The following is a 19,714-nucleotide window of genomic DNA, read 5'->3' as shown; positions in this document are numbered from 1 at the left end:
ACACTACATTGGTTAAAAAACAATTTCTAAAAATAAACACATTTCCTACCTACATTACTAACATCAATTTAGATTACTGAAACAAATAATATTTACACCTTTTCTTTTTTTACTATTTATGCTGTTTGCTCTTTGCATTTCCTCATCTTGGAGAATAACAGTTATTTTCACTTTTGTTTATAATATTCTTAAACTTGCTACAACATTTATATAGCAAACACTGAAAGAAATGTTTGTTAAAGTTTCCACTAACATTTTTTTTTAACTTAGGGAAAAATGGCCTTTAATTTTGTAAAGGTTTATTTTATAAAACCTAAAATATTTTGATCAAATTTGATCTGAAAGTTGTCCATTAAGAAACATGAAACATATGCAGAGGCACAGCAACATGGTTAACAGTCTACCAAACACTTTCAAGTCTATTCTTCAAATCAGATAGCAAAAGTGTTTAAGAACATATTTCATTTCGTTTCACATTTCAAAACCCCCAAAGTAAAATCCTTTTAACTCAAACCAGGACAAATTCTGTACCACATACCTGTTAAAGACAAACTATGAATTTCTGAAAAAATAATAACCCTGCCCTCGGAGTTACAGCTTTCAGCTGATATATACTGGGAAATGAAAGAGAGTAAAATAATAAGAATTTTACCAGATGAAAAAAATATGAAAAGTAATTGGTCATGTCTAGGTAATGTTCAAAACAAATAAATGCAGGCCAGTAAAATTATATAATGAAAAAAAGATCATATAAACCATGCTTCTGAAAATGTTTATTCATATGAGTAAGTTTACATATGTAAAGCCACGATTCAGCAAACTACTTAAGCACATGAATAATTTAATTCAAGGCAAGGGACTATTACATGCTTAATGATAAGCGCATGCTTAAGTATCTTGCTGAGCTAAGGCTGAAGTATTTACAGTACAGAATTCAGGCCTAATCCTGAAAGCTACTAAACAGCCTCTGCAGCCACTGATTTCAGGACAGATCCTTAGACTTCTACATCCCATTTATTAATCAGGACATGGAGATGGATACAAAATATGCAATGAAGAAAGTGTTGGTTTACAGAGGGTCTTCTTACTTACCAGTGGCTTGACAGAAGAGGTGAAAGGTTCCATGGACACTAACATGCTGTGCCTGGTCACTTAGGAAAGGTGGTAACAACATGACCATTACAAGCTCTGTGCTAGACCAAACATCAGGCATGGTATTGGTGGGTGAAGGAGGTGAATCACTTCCCACACAGGACAAAAAGGAGGTACCAGTAGGAGGGAAAGGTATAGAAGATGAGGCTGTGTGACAGAAGAGGACAGAAAAGAAAAAAGAGGGCACTAAGGAAAAAGGTTTTAAGAAATACATAATACACCGAAGAAATAATGCAAAAAGGACAAATGAGTTTTAGAAGGATGACAAATGAAAATCACTAGATTCCTAGAAATGAGCTCTATTCACTCTCTACCCCCTATGAATTTAAAGCTGAAGAGAAAACCTATGTGAAATTCATTACAGAAGTCTCATTAAAGAAAAGCAAAACGTAAGGCTTTACAATATTTAAAGTGGTTTCACTATGTACATTGGATGAAAGTCAAGGATATAATACAACTTATTTTAATATTTATTCTGTTGCTTTTCATATGTACATAATTAAAAATAGAAAAATAAAACCAAACTGAATCTTATAAAATATAAACTGTTTACACTAAGATGATCTAAATTATATTATGTTTGAATGAGAGGTCAACAAAAACAACAACAAAAAAGAAGCCTGGGCATACTGCTATTTACTATGACAATTCTATTTCTAACAACATTTACAGAAAGACACTATGGAAGAAACAATTCTTAAAGAACTGTACCGCACAAAAAACTTTTACAGACAAATAGTGCCACTGTGAACCAGGTTTAGAATGCTTGTACTTTTTCACTTGCAGGCATGAGTCATGTGACAATTCAGCTAACCAATTCTTTTGAGCAACTCCAGTTTCAGTCTCCAGTTGCATACGAGATTGGTAGAAGTTAACCAGAAATAGTGAAAAATTGCAAAGACTTTGTTATTAAAGAGAAGTTCAGTTACTTTTTAGTATAAAACTGCAATATTGTCTTGTCTAGCTATCAACTGCAGCAAGTTTACCCCATCCAATTATTACATCAAATTCTTCTAATAAATTCTGTATTGGTCCCACAGTGCAAAAGCCTCTCTGAGTGGCATGGCTAAGTGACAGCTGCTTCCTGTGCCATTTCACTTTAAAAAAAAAAAAAATCCAGTTTTATATAGCAACAGAATGCGATGGTGTCCATCTTGTTGGAGTTTTTTTTTAAATCTTACCTATGCTCCTGCAATCCCGAAAAAAAATAACATCATCTACTCGAATGACTGTTGTACCTAAATTTCTAGAAAGCAAAAAGATAGCACTTAAAGCAAAGATTATCCCTGAGAATCTTACGCAAATCAAACCAGCTCTTTCCCAATGTACATTTAATTCTACAAGGTACACAAACAGCAATTTTTAAAAATTAATTCTTAAACTAATCAAAGCTACCCAACTTGCCAACAGACTCAAAATGTTATGCTAAGAATAAGAATCACTAGAAGCAAAGAAATGTCCCAATCTGGACAAAATGCTATAATTTACCAATCTGATAAACTAAACTTCATTTCCAATTTGGAATTAAAATGAAATTAGTTGTTTTTAAATGGCAGCTTAAATATGTGCAGACTGGAAGTATTTAATTTAGCTGATTGCATTAGTCTCATTTTTATTCTATGGAAGAAAAGGGATTAAATAAATCAGTAACTGCATTTGCAACTGTTAAAAGTACTCTGAAAAATCCCAGAAAAACATGGTGATCTGCAACTAGCCATTTTTTAAAAACCATGAAATACGATTATCGGATACACCAGAACATTGTTTTCTATTCTAGCAAGGTTTGAAATTGGCACGCTGAATCTTTTAAGCGCACATAACCCTCTATGGCTAAGTTGTCACATCCAAAAGTATCCGTGCTCAAATAATTAACTGTAAGAACCACAGTTATTTTCATGATTAATGTGGAGGACTCTCTCTTTCAGTCACACTCTGCATCTGAGTCAGCATATTTTAGTTCACATTTAACATCAAAAGGTTTGTCCTTGACTTCTTTGTGAGCCTGCGAGGAGACATCATCATCATGTTGAACCTGGCCATTTCCACAATCTGGCTCAGTCTCATATCCAGTGTCATGAGCTGGCTTTGGCTGCTCTCCAGTTTGGTTCTGGATACTGCCTTGCTCCACTAGAGTTTCTTTTACACTTTGCTCACAATCAGAAAAATCTGATTTGGGTTTTTTCTTACCAAGTAACATGGCAGAGCGGAATTTTAAACACTGGCCTGGTAAATAGCCTTTGTAACAGTTGTAGGACAACAGACTTAGGAAAAGAACAAAAAAGAACAGAAAGAGAAATATTAAAAGGAAATTATCATTTGACTTTAAGAACATTGTCTTTTCAGGGACTCCATCAGGAACAGAATTGAAGATTTCAGGGTTGGAGGTTGCACTTGCAAGGATGGGGCCGATTGGCTCTCTTATTATCCTTCCTGTTGTTACTGGTATAATCTGGGTGGTCGAAGTTTGAGCAGTAGACCCTTCTGTTGGCACAGTTGACATTTTTGGTACATCGGTATTACCTTCTGTCTGTGCTGCTGGTTGGATTGGGTCCACTGTACTAGGCTGGATTTTTTTCAGTTCCAAAACATGTTTAGCCACCACTTGAGAAAATTTCTTATTCTTCACTTTTTCTTCTGACAAACACTGATAAATACCACTATCTCCTTCTGATAAATTGAAGATGAGCAGTGCTTTCTCCAGAAGACGATACTTGGGGCTCTCAACTTTCAATACATCATCTTTGAATTTCCAAACTACCTGGGCCAGGTTGGATTTTTGAGAACATTTGAGTTCTGCTGTGCTCCCATGCTTGAATGTATGCTGCAGAGAATTCTCTCTTACTTTATCTGGAACATCAAAATAAATTTGCAAAGTATCAGCAATGATTTTTGATTGCACTAATCCCTATAGTTTCATGGTTCTGTAGTCATAAGCGAAATATAACGTTTACTCCATGAAGTCTACCTCTATTCCTCAGTTTGAAACAGGATTACATCACCACCAACTAGGTACTTTTTAGTTCGTGCCAGCAGGGTCTACACGGGACAGTTAGAGCGCAACATTTCAGAGTGCTCTCCAGGTCACACCCCCATAGTCCAGACTGTGGTGATGGGTAGACAAGCCCCTAGGCCATGAAGACATTGAAAATCTGAACAAACCACCAAACAGCAGCTATGCCTGAGATACTGAGGGATATAAGACATCAGGCTTTAGGATTTACACTAACTTCTTAAGAATTAAGAATTAGGATTAGGCTTTTATGGGGTAGATTATCCCGCATCTGCCTATTAAGGAGTGTCTTGCACCTTCCTCTGTAGGACCTGATGCTAGTCACTTTTAGAGACTGTCAGGATATTGGCCTAGATGGACCCATATGGTAATTGTTATGAGAAAGTAGTACATTTTTGAGTACATAAATATTGTAAGCATCTGAAAGAAATCTACATATGATATTGATATTACTCAGAAATACCACTTCTCAGCTGTAACACTCTAACCCCCAAAACAAAACAAAAAAAACAATTAAAAAAGAAACTAACACACACGAAACATACAGCATGATAAAACTAATTAAGTAGCAAGCAGCATTCTTATAGTGGTCCATACAGTGCTTGATTTAATAATACACATGGTAATGTAAACCCTGTGAAAGCCTCAACTACTACAATGTAAGTCTCCTGGAATCCTATTTCTCCCCAAGGATTCCTTGATGTGTGGTGACAGCAGCAACACACATTACAAAAAATAAAAGCTGTGATTATTTGAGCTTTCAATACACTGGAGCACCATTTCAGCTACTCTAGATATCTGCTCAGTGGTATTCAGAACCTTTCTCCCAACCATAAATCAATTTATCTGAAGATCATTTCCTTTGCTCTAACCATAATAATCAGGTATTCTTAACTGCCATTAGAATTCTCAAGTGACCTAATAAGTATCAAGAATGCAATTAAGGACTCTAATGTAATTCCTTATGGCAAACATCATTCTCATTCATAAGCAGCAGCTGCAGTGGCCCAGGTTCATTTTATTGTTTATTACACTGAATGTAACACTATGCAATGTATGTCTATCAATACAGACATTCTAAGATAATACATATACTGTACAGATGCTCAAATACAATATATAAAACTTAAGTTTAAACACATGAAATGGGAATGCACATGGATAAATAAATATACAAAACACCTGAAAAAACACGACAATTTAAATGCATTGCATATTTATTTTTTAAATCACATTTATAAAAAAACAAAACTTACCAGGGCAGGAAGAGGCATCACCACCTATGTTCTGAATCCAATCCCTATACAAATTAATCAAGCATTAAAAGTTGTAATCATATATTCCTCACCACCACCCCATGATTAAAAGGAGCAGGATAATGATGATGCTTAAATTATGCAGACAATCACAATATGTTGGTAGTCATCTAATAGGAAAGTCAGTGTTTAAAAATACACTGTGTACATGGACCATTAATACAAGTAAATTGTTACAGCGTGCATCTTGTTCATTAATGTCAACTGGACTTTTTAAAATAAAAACAATTATAAATGATAAATAAGGTCACAAATGTATAAATATTACATAATTTTGTCAGGAAATATTTACATGACGTAGAATTTCTTATTGCTAACCACAGGAGAGACAACAGGTGCTATTACCTTTCAATTTCATTTTCTTTAAGAATATTAATACAGGAGGCTTCATGTGACTTCCAAGCACAGTAGGGATCTCTAACTAGAACACAGTCAACACAAGTGCTGTACTTGTCACAGAATGCAACGGGAGACTGAACCACACCAGAATTGGAACCTGCATAGAGATACCTTTTGCCCTGTGGATGTAACAGAGAGAGACCGTCCACAATCACCCTTTGGAAATCATGTAACAAACATATTACATTCATTAATTAACCACATTCTTAGGACTTGCAGACAGAAAACAAGAGGACAGCCAAGAAAATGATGGCTAGACCATCTACAAGAGGACAGAGTGGATCTGGGGCAAGCACTGGACCAGCAAGCCTGGAAAATACTGATCCAGTGACCAAGCCCAGTTAGCTGAGAAAAGGAGGGGGAGGGGAGAAGAAAATTAGGACTTATCATAGAATCCAAGATCAGAAGGGACCAATATGATCATCTAGTCTGACCTCCTGCAAGATGCAGGCCACATTTGCCGATCCCCCCACTCCTTTAGCAAGCGACCCCTGCCCCATGCTTCGGAGGAAGGCGAAAAACCTCCAGGGCCACAGCCAATCTACCCTGGAGGAAAATTCCTTCCCGACCTCAAATATGGCGGTCAGCTGAACCCCGAGCATGCGGGCAAGACTCTCCAGCCATACCCTCTGGAAAAAGGTTAAGAATATCATATCATTGACCCATTGTACTATTTACCAGTGTGGCACTTAATTAACCTATTGACTAAGCCCGGTATCCTATCATACCATCTCCTCCATAAACTTATCTAGCTTAGTCTTGAAGTCATGGAGGTCCTTCGCCCCCACTGTTTCCCTCGGTAGGCTGTTCCAGTATTGCACTCCCCTGATAGTTAGAAACCTTCGTCTAATTTCAAGCCTAAATTTCCTAACTGACAATTTATATCCGTTTGTCCTCGTGTCCACATTAGCACTGAGCTGAAATAATTCCTCTCCTTCCCTGGTATTTATCCCTCTGATATATTTAAAGAGTGCAATCATATCTCCTCTTATCCTTCTTTTGGTTAGGGAAAACAAACCGAGCTCCTCAAGTCTCCTTTCATACGACAGGCCTTCCATTCCTCAGACCATTCTAGTGGCCCTTCTTTGTACCTGTTCCAGTTTGAATTCATCCTTCTTAAACATGGGAGACCAAAACTGCACACAATACTCCAGATGAGGTCTCACCAACGCCTTATATAACGGGACTAGCACCTCCTTATCCCTACTAGAAATACCTCGCCTAATGCATCCCAAGACCGCATTTGCTTTCTTAACGGCCACATCGCATTGCCTGCTCATAGTCATCCTACGATCAACCAGGACTCCTAGGTCCTTCTCCTCCTCCGTTACTTGCAACTGGTGCGTACCTAGCTTATAACTAAAATTCTTGTTAGTCATCCCTAAATGCATAACCTTACACTTCTCACTATTGAATTTCATCCTGTTACTAATACTCCAGTTTACAAGGTCATCCAAATCTCCCTGGAGGATATCCCGATCCTTTTCCGAATTGGCAATACCTCCCAACTTGGTGTCGTCCGCAAACTTTATCAGCCCACTCCTACTCCTGGTTCCCAGGTCAGCAATAAATAGATTGAATAAAATCGGACCCAAAACCGAACCTTGAGGAACTCCACTAGTAACCCCCCTCCAACCTGACAGTTCCCCCTTCAATACTACCCTCTGCAGTCTCCCCTTTAACCAGCTCCTTATCCACCTCTGGATTTTCATTTCAATCCCCATCTTTTCCAATTTAACCAGTAATTCCTCATGCGGTACCGTATCAAACGCCTTACTGAAATCCAGATATATTAGATCCACCGCATTTCCCTTGTCTAAAAAATCTGTTACTTTCTCAAAGAAGGAGATCAGGTTGGTTTGGCACGATCTACCTTTCGTAAATCCATGCTGTAAACTATCCCAGTTGCCATCGGCCTCCTGCTCCGTAACCACTCTCTCTTTTAAAAATTTTTCCATGACTTTGCATACTGCAGATGTTAAACTAACAGGCCTGTAGTTACCCGGGTCACTTTTTTTCCCCCTTCTTGAATATAGGAACTACATTAGCTAATCTCCAGTCCAACGGTACAATCCCCGAATTTAGAGATTTATTAAAAATCATCGCTAACGGGCTAGCAATATCACTCGCTAATTCCCTTAATATTCTAGGATGAAGATTATCCGGGCCCCCCGATTTACTTCCGTTAAGCTGTTCAAGTTTGGCTTCCACCTCCGATACCGTAATGTCTACCCCCATGGTCCCTCTATCATTATTCCTTAGCCCTTCATTAGCCTCATTGAAGACCGAGGCAAAATATTCGTTCAGATATTGTGCCATTCCAAGATTATCCCTAATCTCCACTCCGTTCAAAGTTTTAAGCGGACCCACTTCTTCTTTCTTGGTTTTCTTCCTATTTATATGGCTAAAAAACCTTTTGCTATTGGTTTTAATCCCCTTCGCTAGGTCCATCTCCACCCGTCGCTTTGCCTTTCTCACTGCTTCCCTACACCCTCTGACCTCAATAAGGTAGTTTTCTTTGCTGATCCCTCCCATTTTCCAGTCCTGGTACGCTTTCTGTTTTTTCTTAATGACCCCTCTGAGACGCTTGCTCATCCAGCGTCTTGATAGGGTATATTCTAAAATACAGATATATAATAGTAGAGGACTGGTGGGAGATGAGGGAAGGAGTACTTTGTTTTGAATAGTATTTTAAAAAGACAAGGAAGTTGTCTCAGCATGAGGGTGTGGATTAGATGATCCCTCGAGGTCCCTGGCAAGCCTACATTTCTATGATTCTATGATCTTGACAGTGTTCAATGACTGGAAAAATGAGGGGAAATTGTGAGAGTTATGAGAGCTTGTAATAGGAGTAAATATTCAACTTTAAACTTAAGAGTTATCCATAGATTTAGAGCTGGGCAAACAACAGATTTTTTGATTCACTGGCAATTCCAAAATAAAAAAATTTGTTTCAAGTCAAACACCACATTTTCTTTTGACAAAATTGAAATGTTTTATTTAAATTTCAACCATTTTAAAATGTTTTTGATTTTTTAATAAAAGAAAATTTTAAAACTAAACATAGTTTTGAACACCCCCCCCCAAAAAAATCAAGAAATTTTGTTTCAAAAAGGTCAAAACAAAATGTTTACATTTTTTCAGAATATTTGAAAGTTTTTTGGTTTGGTTTTTTTTTTACCAAAACAATTTGGTAAAATGGACATGCACTAGCACTATTGTTGAATCTGAATTTCTGAAAAAAGTTTCAGATGAAAAATTTCACTCAGGGCTGCACATGCAAAGCCAATACTGCTGAGGACTCCAAAAAATGGGAATGGAGGGTTGGTCATGGAATCCACACTGATGATAACATTGCAAAGACTCACAGTTACTACAGGGTATGGTAACTGTTGTCTCTTCTGAGTGTGTCACAGTGTGAATCCCACTGCAGGTGACTGGCAAGCAGTATTCTTCCTGGATGGTGGGAGTGAGGAGTTTCAGTTGCATTAGAAAAATAACTCAAGTACCACTCTCCTGACCTTGGCATCAGACATGGTTGCTGTGTCACAGACATAATGTTTAACAAAGATCAGTGGGTTGCTCCACGTTGCTGCCCTGCAGTTCTCAGATACAAACACATTCCTAAAGCAGGTCAAAGATGCTACCTGTGCACTGGCAGAGCATGTCTTGATATTCGGAGAGACTCAGCAGGTATCTGACAGCAGGCAGAAATGCACTGTGATCCACTTAGAGATTGTCTGTGATGAGATGGCTTGGCCTTTTGATGGGCTGGATATGGCCACAAGGAGGCAGGGAGACCAGCCTAAAAGGTTGGTTAAGCTCTGTTAGGGTAATATATCAAGGCTCTCGAAATGTCCAACATATGTAGTTTCTTCTCTCCTGGGGCTGAATGAGGTTTCAGGAAAGACTGGCAGGTTAACTGACTACTTTAGGTGAAATTATGAGACCACATAGGGATGAAGTTAGGATGTGGTCTCAGAAGTGTTCCTATGAAAAGAGGCATTCCTTCCTGTTCTGCAGAATGCCACATTGCAGATCCTGACGGACAACACATCTGTAATGCACTACATAAATAAGCACACAGGCGCTTGTTCATCCCCTCTCTGCCAGCAGGCCAGCAGACTGTAGACTTGGTGTCATCACCATGAGGTAACCCCACTGGCTCTGCACCTTTCAGGAGTCAGTAACAGTCTGGCAGACTTCTTAAGCAGACGTATACTGACATGGGCATGAGTGGTCACTGCAGAATTCCATCAAAGAACTGATATTTCACCATTGGGGGACTTCTACAATAGATCTGTTCATCACAGAGAACACCATCATGTTTTAATTCTGCTCTACAGGGGGCATGAGACTGACCACCTTATCAGACACTTTCCTGCTACAGTGGTCTCCAGGCCTCCTGTATTCCTTTCCCCCAATTCTCCTGATCTTGAAGGTAAGGCTACTCCAGACGGGCTACATTGATTGTGATAGCTCCCTACCAGCCTGCTGGCTTGGATGTTGGTTGGCTGAGTACTACCCACAGGGACCATTCTCGACAGGTTTGAGAAATTCTTATGCTGCCCAGGAAGCCATCTGCTAGGAAGACTTACTCCTCCAAATGGAAATGTTTCTCCATATGGGCAGTCCAACATAATATAGACCTAATAGAGACCCCCACATCAAAGATCCTCAAGTACGTGCAGCATTTGAAGCGTGCTATATTGGCATTTAGTTCTCTCAAAGTCCACCTTCCTGCTGTATCGGCATGTCACCATTCTGATTCAGTAGTATTTGGTCTCACATCTGATGGTATCAAAGTTCCTCCAAGGCCTCCTGATACTTACCCACCTGTCTCCTATGTGGAATCTCAACATCATTTTCCTGAAATCTGTGAAGCCTCTGTTTGATAGATCACCTTACCCTCAAGATAACCACCAAAAAAAAGGCAATCCTTTTAGCCTGAAAGGTTAGCAAGCTCCAAGCCCTTATGGCTAGACCTCCTTATAATGGTCCTAGACTCTAGGACGTTCATACATACATTCAAATAGTTCTGAGACCATGTCCACTGCATCTGCAGATGGTTCTGGTGGGTTCCTCAATCTATCCCCAAGGTGCCTGTGATGAGTGTCATAATCGAGAAGGGGGCAAAGAAGGGCACCTCCTTTTGTATATTTCCTGGCCTCAGCTACCAAGTGAGCTCTCGTGGGACGTAGGGCAAGACTGATTCTCTTGATCATATGGTACTTGGACAGAGAGTACACTGATCTCAGCCATAGCTATAAGGGTCGCAGGTGAAGTGTGGCAGTTGGCATCACTTACATACATGCCAACATGTGACCTTGTAGACCCAGACATATCCAACATCACTGCTGGATTTCATTTTACATTATTTGCCACTGACTGGAGAGACTGCAACCTGTTCATTCTCTGGGAGATAGGGCAATCCTGGCTGGCCTGGAAATAGTCAATATGTTGAATATATAAATTTTTTCTTATATGACAGATGTCTCCTCTCTAGCCGCTCTACAATTCTCATACATTCTTGAAACAACTTTAAACCATCCAGCACTGACACCAGTACAGAGGACACTATCTTGTTGGGTGATAAAGAGAGATTTTTGGGTGCTTGAGTGGGGCCAGAGCAGTAACAACCTCCTGCGTACAGTTCTTGGTAGTCCTCTCTCTCCAGGTCTGGCCAGGGATACTGCTGGGGAGAGCATCCTCTTCTTAGAGTGTAGTGGAGACTGGCTCCTAGAAGCACGAGGCGGGACACCAGTAGGCCTACTAGGACTATGGCAGCATGCAATAAGGCTACTGATAGCTTGTTTGATATTGGCCATTCCTGATGGGGCAGTGGTTGAGTCCTTTAGGGACAGCTGACTGGCCTTTTGGTGATGTTGCCCTTGGATCTCAGAAGAGAGGATTCTCTGCTTAAGGAAGGCAAGACGACATACCCCGGTGACAGGAAGAATGAGTAAATCTCTTCTAGAGACAATGCTAAGGTATTGGCACTCTCATTACAGGGTCTGCACTGGTATCGAAGACGGTCCTGCTTTCTTGTAGGGTCATGTCAGTTAGCTTTATTTCAGTTGTAGGGGTCGGTATGGAAGGTTGTGTCACTGGTACTGGGTTAGGCGTCGGAGAAGTTATTTTCTGCGTCGCAGGCTATTCCTAATCACCAGCCTTCAGCGCTGTAGGGGATTTTGTGGGTCTCTCTCCTAGGGATTTAAGAGGTCCATCTTTGTGCAAAGACAATAAGCTCCACCTGGATTTTCTGGCTCTGTGTTTGGAGACACCCCCTTGGAGCTGAGTAGTGGAAGCAAAAGACATATCTGGCTTTAAGACTAAGCTTGATAAATTTATGGAGGGGATGGTATGATGGGATAGCCTAATTTTGGCAATTAATTTGGCAATTGATCTTTGATTATCAGCAGGTAAGTATGCCCAGTGGTCTGTGATGGGATGGGATCTGAGTTACTGCAGAGAATTCTTTCCTGGGTGCTGGCGGGTGAGTCTTGCCCACATGCTCAGGGTTTAACTGATCGCCATATTTGGGGTCGGGAAGGAATGTTCCTCCGGGGCAGATTGGCAGAGGCCCTGGAGGTTTTTCGCCTTCCTCTGCAGCATGGGGCATGGGTCACTTGCTGGAGGATTCTCTGCAGCTTGAGGTCTTCAAACCACAATTTGAAGACTTCAGTAACTCAGACATAGGTTAGGGGGTTGTTATAGAAGTGGATGGGTAAGATTCTGTGGGCTGCTTTGTGCAGGAGGTCAGACTAGATGATCATAATGGTCCCTTCTGACCTTAAAGTCTATGAGTCTATGAGTGTTGATGTCAGTGCACTCTGCTTTGGTGCTGGTGATGTTGATGCCAATGCGGGTGCCAGTCTTTCCTTGATGTTGTCTTTTCTGAGCTGGTCTTAGGCACCACATGTCTACTAGATGAGGTTCTGGTAGAAGCTGCCTTTCTCTTCGGCTCTGAAGATATAGTAATTGATTGTTCTAGTAGACAAAACTTCAACTGCATGTCCCATGATTTACACGCCTTCACAGAGAATGACAGGCATGCTAAGTATCTATGTAGCACACGGGACTCTCCTAGATAGAAGACGTATCTGCTGTGCTCATCTTTTAATGGGATTAGTCTGTTGTGGGAAGGGCAGGCTCACACGCTTATAATCTACCATATTGCGGTACCCTGTACAGGAGAGGGGTGTTTATGGGGGTATGACCATACAAATTCAGTTCAGATAAGTCTAGGTCATTCACAGCAGTTCTAAAGAGTTTGGGCAAGAAGAGTTCTGAAGAAGTTTGGAAAATTTAGCTAGAGTGGATTAGACCGTTGTCAGGTTTCATCTCGCTGCTCCAGGCAATATCGGGGAACTGGGAGAAGGTTGCATTCACCCTGCCCCTTATGCTTTTGCATAGGAGCTTGAGTAGACAGAGTGCCCATGCATGACCCTGACAGACATGACCCAGCCTGACTCTCCTTATCTGGTGATGTCAGACAGTATCACAGCACAAGATGTTATGGCCACAGGTCATATCCTATATTCTGAGTATTATTTCAGTGATAGAGAAAAAGGCTTGTTGGAAAATGTGACTTTCTTCACACTACTGGGGTTACCCCTTTTTTTTTTTTTTTTTTTTGGATCTTCCACAAAATGTCCTCACACAGTCCTGTTTTTCATGCTTACCTTTTTTGATGAAAGCAACAGTGTCTGAACTGGCTCAAAATTTGGGAAAAGTTGTATTTCTTCAATAATATGCATTCCATTTTCATAGCTAATAGCTTTGTGCAGGGCTCCTTTATCTGAAATAGCCAAACAATACACCTTAGTAAGGACCTCAAAGAAGAACTGTGTAAAATGTGTATGTTTGCTATAGCTTGCATCAATGATCTTCACTAGAAGACTTAATGAACGATAATACTTTGTCTTCCATCAGACAATTTTGAAGTGCACTGTAAATTAGGCCCCATGACAGCCAAGTAACGGTATTTCAGACTCCATTTTACCAAAAGGGAAAATGAGGCACAAAGAGGTTAATGGCCAGGGTATACTCCAACTTAAATAAGTGGCAGAACTTTGGTTGATTTTAACAGTAGAAGGATGAAATAGAACATTGGAAAATGTCCTTTTTTCCTGCCTGTGGAAATTCTTGACTTTTTCTCAAAAAACCAAGACCTGAAAAATTGTGGGTTTTTTTATGAAAAAAATCAGAAGTTTTTAGACAAGCAGACACTTCTCACAAAAATTTTTGTTTAGTCAAAAACTCAATCGTCCATAAAAAAATAAAAGTTTAAAATGGAAAAATTTCAACCAGACATAGGATTACGGCCTAAATGGCTTGCTCAAAGTCACACTTAGTAACCCAGTCCATATCTAGAATATTAGGAGCTGGACCCAGAACCCAGACCTTTTCATATCCAAGTCACATGCTTTAATTTTAGATTATGTTTCTTCTAGCATATTCCTAGACAACAACTGCTCAACTTGGTAACTGAGTTTGTTCAGGACCATGTTATTGTAAATGTGAGAAAGGAAAAATGTCCATCTAGCACAACTGTAGCAGGAAGTGCAGAAAATCTGGATGGGAAATAAAGGGAGAGACTTGATAACACTGACTGAACTGAGTCCACGCCAAAATGTGTTCAGGCCAATTTGGCAACTAAGTGATGATTTGTTGTGCTAACAGCACAAAGGTTTTTCTCATTTTAAAATCCTATTTTGTCCCAGAAAGCCTTCTGTCTTGTCAAGTATGATCCACTTGTCCCAGTTTTTAAATCTTTGCAGTATCTGTTTGTGTATTTTTAAATTTCCATTCTTTACTGATTTTTAACCTTAAATCACTACTCTTTATTGCACATGTGAACTAGGCCAATCTCCTTGTGTGGTATATTCATTTCCTAACTGGATCTGCTTCACTAAAAGGAACTGCCTATTTTATTTTGTACTACAAAAGGCAAGTTATTTGAAGACTATTCATGAAAGTTTGGTTAGGTCAGGCAGATAGGAAGAAGGGAAGGATCCCTTTGAAATGGACATAGACACAGATCAAACAGGGAAGTTAAGCATTAAAGGAGACACATTTTCATCATGACAATATGCATATAATGCCAAGAAAAACTAATTTTGTATTCTCCTGAATTTCAAATGTGAGGACACCTTGATTAAAGGCACTAAGATGTACTTAAACGCAACTGAAAGAAATAAAAATATTTGGTAATTGTGAAACCTTTGCATCAAAGGTCAGAAGAGCTTTTTGTTGGTTTAAATTAAGTATAACATGGAAATATCCCAGGTGTCATTATCAGGCACAACAGATTCTAAGTTGTAGAGACCTACTAGTATAGCTGTATCTATGTGGTGTGACATTTTAAAGTCACCCGTTTTCAGCATTACAAAAGAGTTCTTCAGGGAAATTAACTGTAAAGAGGAGGAAGAAGAGTCTCAGACAAGTCAAACACAAAACTATACAAAAAAGTGAATTCACGCCATAGCTTTCTGGGAAACATTCAGATTTCTGTAAATTATGCAACTACCCTTTCAGTTTCATAGATTTGCCAATGATCTTTTTTAAAACAAGGAATGCCCATTTTTGTGACATATACTGGACTGTCAAAGCATGGCTGGGTTTTTTTTTGTTTGAAGTGAGAGTCTCTCACTCTTTAAACTCACACTCTTAATTTAAAAAAAAAAAAAAAAAAAAAAAGATGGTCGAGGTGAAGGAATGGCTAATCCTGGTCTTTTCTTTAGTTATTTTGATGTTAGATTTAAATATTTATTGGTCCCTGGCCAATCCTATCCTTTTTACAGGCATACGCCCTTCCTCACCTCTTCCCTACATGTGTGTCTTACATATGCAGATGGTACAGCACTTGGTTCCTAAAGACAAAACTGTCTGTTGTTTCACACAGCAGTTACTGGAGATGCCTGGGTAGAGGAGGACGAGGAATACATGTGAACTTCCCCTACCCCTAATGTATTTGTATCTCTGCAGAGGTTAATCCCCTTCCTACAGCGCTACCTGCTCCCCTCCTTTCCATCTGCCACCAGGAAAACTTAGGGCCTGTTTGCTTCCCTGAGCCTCTTTCAATTCAATCCCTTCTCACACTGCTTGTGGGGGCAGGGGCATACAGGTGCACTGTAGGCTGCTGCTGCTGCTAACTGAAACAGCAGCTGTCTATTACCTTTAGGCAAACAACACTGCCAAAGGGTACTGTTGTTGTCCTTTCCCCTCCTGCTGCTGATACAGGGAACTCTTTAGCAAGAAATGAAGCTTCGGAAAAGGTGGTCAGTTAACACATCTACAGTTAAATTGTTTGTGGGATGTATTTTTTAAATGGACCAAGATTGGCCATTTACTCATCATGGTCCTTACTTTTTAAAAAGAGTGGACACTAGTTGGTATGAAAGTATTGCAAGTGTTCGTTCTGTTTGCTAACAATATATTTCACCCTACTATACTAACTTAAAATAGAGACTTAAAATAGTGTAATGCAAACTCACCTGTACTAATAAACATAACATCGTACAAGCTGCCATTGAGTGCTGTGACTCTGTCTACCACGATCTGTGTATACCTCACATCTCGTTTTATTAATCTGGGTCTGTCCCCTATCGGGGTCACCGAGTCATCCATTAGAGGGTGATCTTTAACAAACTGTAGGGTTTTGTCTGGTAAATTTAGAGAACTCATGTAGTTCGCTGCTCTTGCCTCCTTGTTTATACACTGTCAAAAGAAAAATTGCATCATTTGTTTTTACCATATTGTACACAGTTGACAGCAGCATCACCCGCTTTTTTCCAATCTTATTTTTAAAGTTATAAAACACTGTAGGAACATAGGGTCTGTTCTTTGTTATTTCTCTGTACAGTACCGAGTACAATTGGGCCCAAATCCTCACCTTGAGTTCCCAGGCACAAAATATTAATAAATAATAAAAATAAATACTACTACTTGTTGTTTCAAATGGATAGCTGTTTTTTAAAAGATCCTATTGACTTAGTATGATTGGGCCATCTGTAAAATGGGTCATATATTTAGTGTACCCCTTTCAAAAAGAATGTTTAAGATATCTTTGAAAGAAGCCTGATGGCTAAAACTGTGGAAGTGCACCTTTAAATAATAAAACTCAAACATAACTGAACACATAGGCGCCAGCTTTCTCCAGCGCCGGTGGGTGCCCGCGCCCCCGCCCCTTTCCCTGCCCCGCCCCATCCCCACACTCGCCCCCATTCCAACCCCATCCCCAAAGTCCCTGCCCTAACTCCGCCCCCTCCCTGCCCCTATTGGATCCCATCCCCAAATCCCCACTCCAGCCCCGCCTCTTCCCCCAGCACACCAGTTCCCCCTTCTTCTCCCAACCTCCCTGCCCCACAAATCAGCTGTTTCACAGCTCAAGCACTGGAAGGGAGGGGGAGAAGCAGGACCCGGCGGCACGCTAGCGGAGGAGGCGGAGGCGAGCTGAAGCAGGGGGGCAGGGTGGGGCCACGGGGAGCTGCTGGTGGGTGCTGAGCACCCACCAATTTATTTCCGTGGGTGTTCCAGCCTGGGAGCACCCACAGAGATGGCGCCTATGACTGAATATAGCTCTCAGCACTTTTTTCAGGTGCATACTCATATTTTACAGCTCCCTGGCTTGCACAAATACCAGTCTCAATTTGTAGAAGGATAAGTGAACAAATATAGTAGGCTTTGGACCCAGCCAAAATACACCTCTATAATGCGACCCGACATAACATGAATTCAGATATAATGCAGTAAAGCAGCACTCCGGGGGGGCAGGGCTGCGCACTCCGGCAGATCAAATCAAGTTCAATATAACACGGTTTCACCTATAATGCAGTAAGATTTTTTGGCTCCCAAGGACAGCGTTATATCGAGGTAGAGGTGTATATATTTAAACACCTCCCCCGGGTCGCACATTTCTAAGCTACAGTCAAATTATCATGTCCCTAAAATTAGCTAATATGAAAACAGAAAAAGAACCATAAGGACTCAATCCTATAAACACTAATTACTGTGAGTAGTGCTTCCTACTGAGCAGTCCCACTGAAGTCAGTGAGATGACTCGAAAGAAAGGATTGCAGGATTATGCGCTACTTGTGTTCCTATTGATCTATAATACCTTTTACACTACCATAATGTGCTGTGCCATCTATTTAATTATAAGACAATTCATTACCAAAAACTGAAAAAATGAGTATGAAATCTGTGATCTAAACCAAATCGGTGAGCTATAAATAGAAACTACTTCATTGCTAGATACAAAACTTCAAGATCAACCAATTGGCAATATGGCAGTGATTAAAAGAAAAAAAAACATTTTCTAAGGAAATGGTTTCCGTATCAGGCCACATATATTAGCTAATGTCCTTCTCTAATATTTTCCCTGAATGTTTATAGGTTCTTTCTTAGGTGCAAGAGAAAAAGAACTGCTGTCATCTGAGTTTATCCGAACTTACAGCTCCAGGTCGAGGTTTAGGAATCTCTCCATTGTATCGGACCCACTTTGTATGAGATTGTTCTACTGTGGCACTCTGCATATACTTTCCTTTGGAGAAAACGTCTTCCACAGTAGACAAGTTGTATGCACACACTGCTGACAGCCCCATATTATTCCTAAAATTAAACAGTGGAAAATGTTACCATTTTACTGTGTGGTGGTAACCAACTGAGATTAAATTACATTTCTGGAAAAAGATTAAATGATACTCACAGTTGTGGGGTAAAAACTCCATAAATCACTGGTTCCTTCAGACTTGGAGACTTCAGAATAAACACATCATTGATAATGTTGAAAATTAAATTCTTATCAGGTGTAGTACAGATCAATTTGGCCTTGAGAAAGGAGGTCCATTTTTTCTGTAAAGTCCTTAATCCTCCTTGGTCCCTCTTTCAGAGGGGTTGAGGGAAAGAGAATGAAAATGTAAGGTATATGTTCTTTCTTAAATAAAGGTTCAACACATGCAACACTTACTGGTTCTGGTACGTACTATCTAAAATTTAAACTGAATAGTCATGAATAAAAGCAGAAAAGCAATTAAAAGATACAACAAACAAACTAAACAATGCTGAAGAGTTTTTTGGATACAATAGAAACAATGTAGAATGGTTTCTCTCAGCACACAAAGATAGTGTTATAGGGCCAAATTCTAATCCCAGTTAAATTGTGCAGATCTGTAGTAACTTTGCTGAAGTCAATGGAGTTACTTAGATATATGCTAATGAGTATAGATTTTCTGGAGGGAAGATGAGACTTATGACAGCTTCAAAGAACTGTATTATAATAATAGGTAGTAAATTGAGCTGAGCACAGAGCTTTAAAAAACTGTACATGGGACAACAACTTAAAGTAAATAAAGCTGCATTATAACTGTACTTGCAAAAGAAAGAATATTAGGTCTATTCTGTGATCATCTCAAAATGTTAGTAACTTAAGATCTAGTCCTGCAAACACATAGGCATGTATTTAATTTTACTCATGTGAATAGTTCCATAGGAGTCAATGAGTATTAGGGCCCAATCCTGAAATTAGGATAAGTACCATGAGTAAGGATTTGCAGGCTCAAGGCCTTAAAAATAAGAGAGATCATTCAACTACTGAGAAAGTATGCCCAGAAATATAATGAAATTAGTAGTGCAGTGCCTATAAAAAGTTTTACAATATTCTGGATCTCAAACCTCAGCCGTGCTACTAATCTTTAAAAGCAGGCATCTCAGTCCCAAATCCTTGACAGAATTTCCTGCCCTTTATTTAAGGCTGCTTGCTATGCAGAATATTGTATAAAATATGCTAATTCCAAAAAGCAATCAAGTATTTTTTCCCTCTTTTTAAGATAGT

At 39.7% G+C, this 19,714-nt stretch overlaps 1 protein-coding gene across 3 annotated transcripts in view; it reads right to left on the bottom strand.

The window, feature by feature from the left end:
* Positions 1–760: 760 nt before the first annotated feature.
* Positions 761–19,714, bottom strand: part of SEMA4D (semaphorin 4D) — a 125,420-nt gene continuing 106,466 nt past the window's right edge. For all 3 annotated transcript variants that reach the window (XM_045020449.1, XM_045020450.1, XM_045020451.1), the window contains exons 9-15: positions 18,590–18,765; positions 18,336–18,492; positions 16,377–16,599; positions 13,563–13,678; positions 5,824–5,996; positions 5,419–5,462; positions 761–3,999 (exon numbers count right to left, since the gene is read on the bottom strand). In XM_045020449.1, the coding sequence (XP_044876384.1) occupies positions 3,074–3,999; positions 5,419–5,462; positions 5,824–5,996; positions 13,563–13,678; positions 16,377–16,599; positions 18,336–18,492; positions 18,590–18,765 (1,815 nt within the window). In that variant the 3' untranslated portion in view covers positions 761–3,073. The remainder of the gene's footprint in view (positions 4,000–5,418; positions 5,463–5,823; positions 5,997–13,562; positions 13,679–16,376; positions 16,600–18,335; positions 18,493–18,589; positions 18,766–19,714) is intronic.

This window comes from Mauremys mutica, chromosome 6 (assembly GCF_020497125.1).
Source record: "Mauremys mutica isolate MM-2020 ecotype Southern chromosome 6, ASM2049712v1, whole genome shotgun sequence".
Taxonomy (NCBI): Eukaryota; Metazoa; Chordata; order Testudines; family Geoemydidae; genus Mauremys; species Mauremys mutica.
Note: the sequence above shows the minus strand (reverse complement) of the source record. Positions and strands in the feature narration are given on the sequence as shown.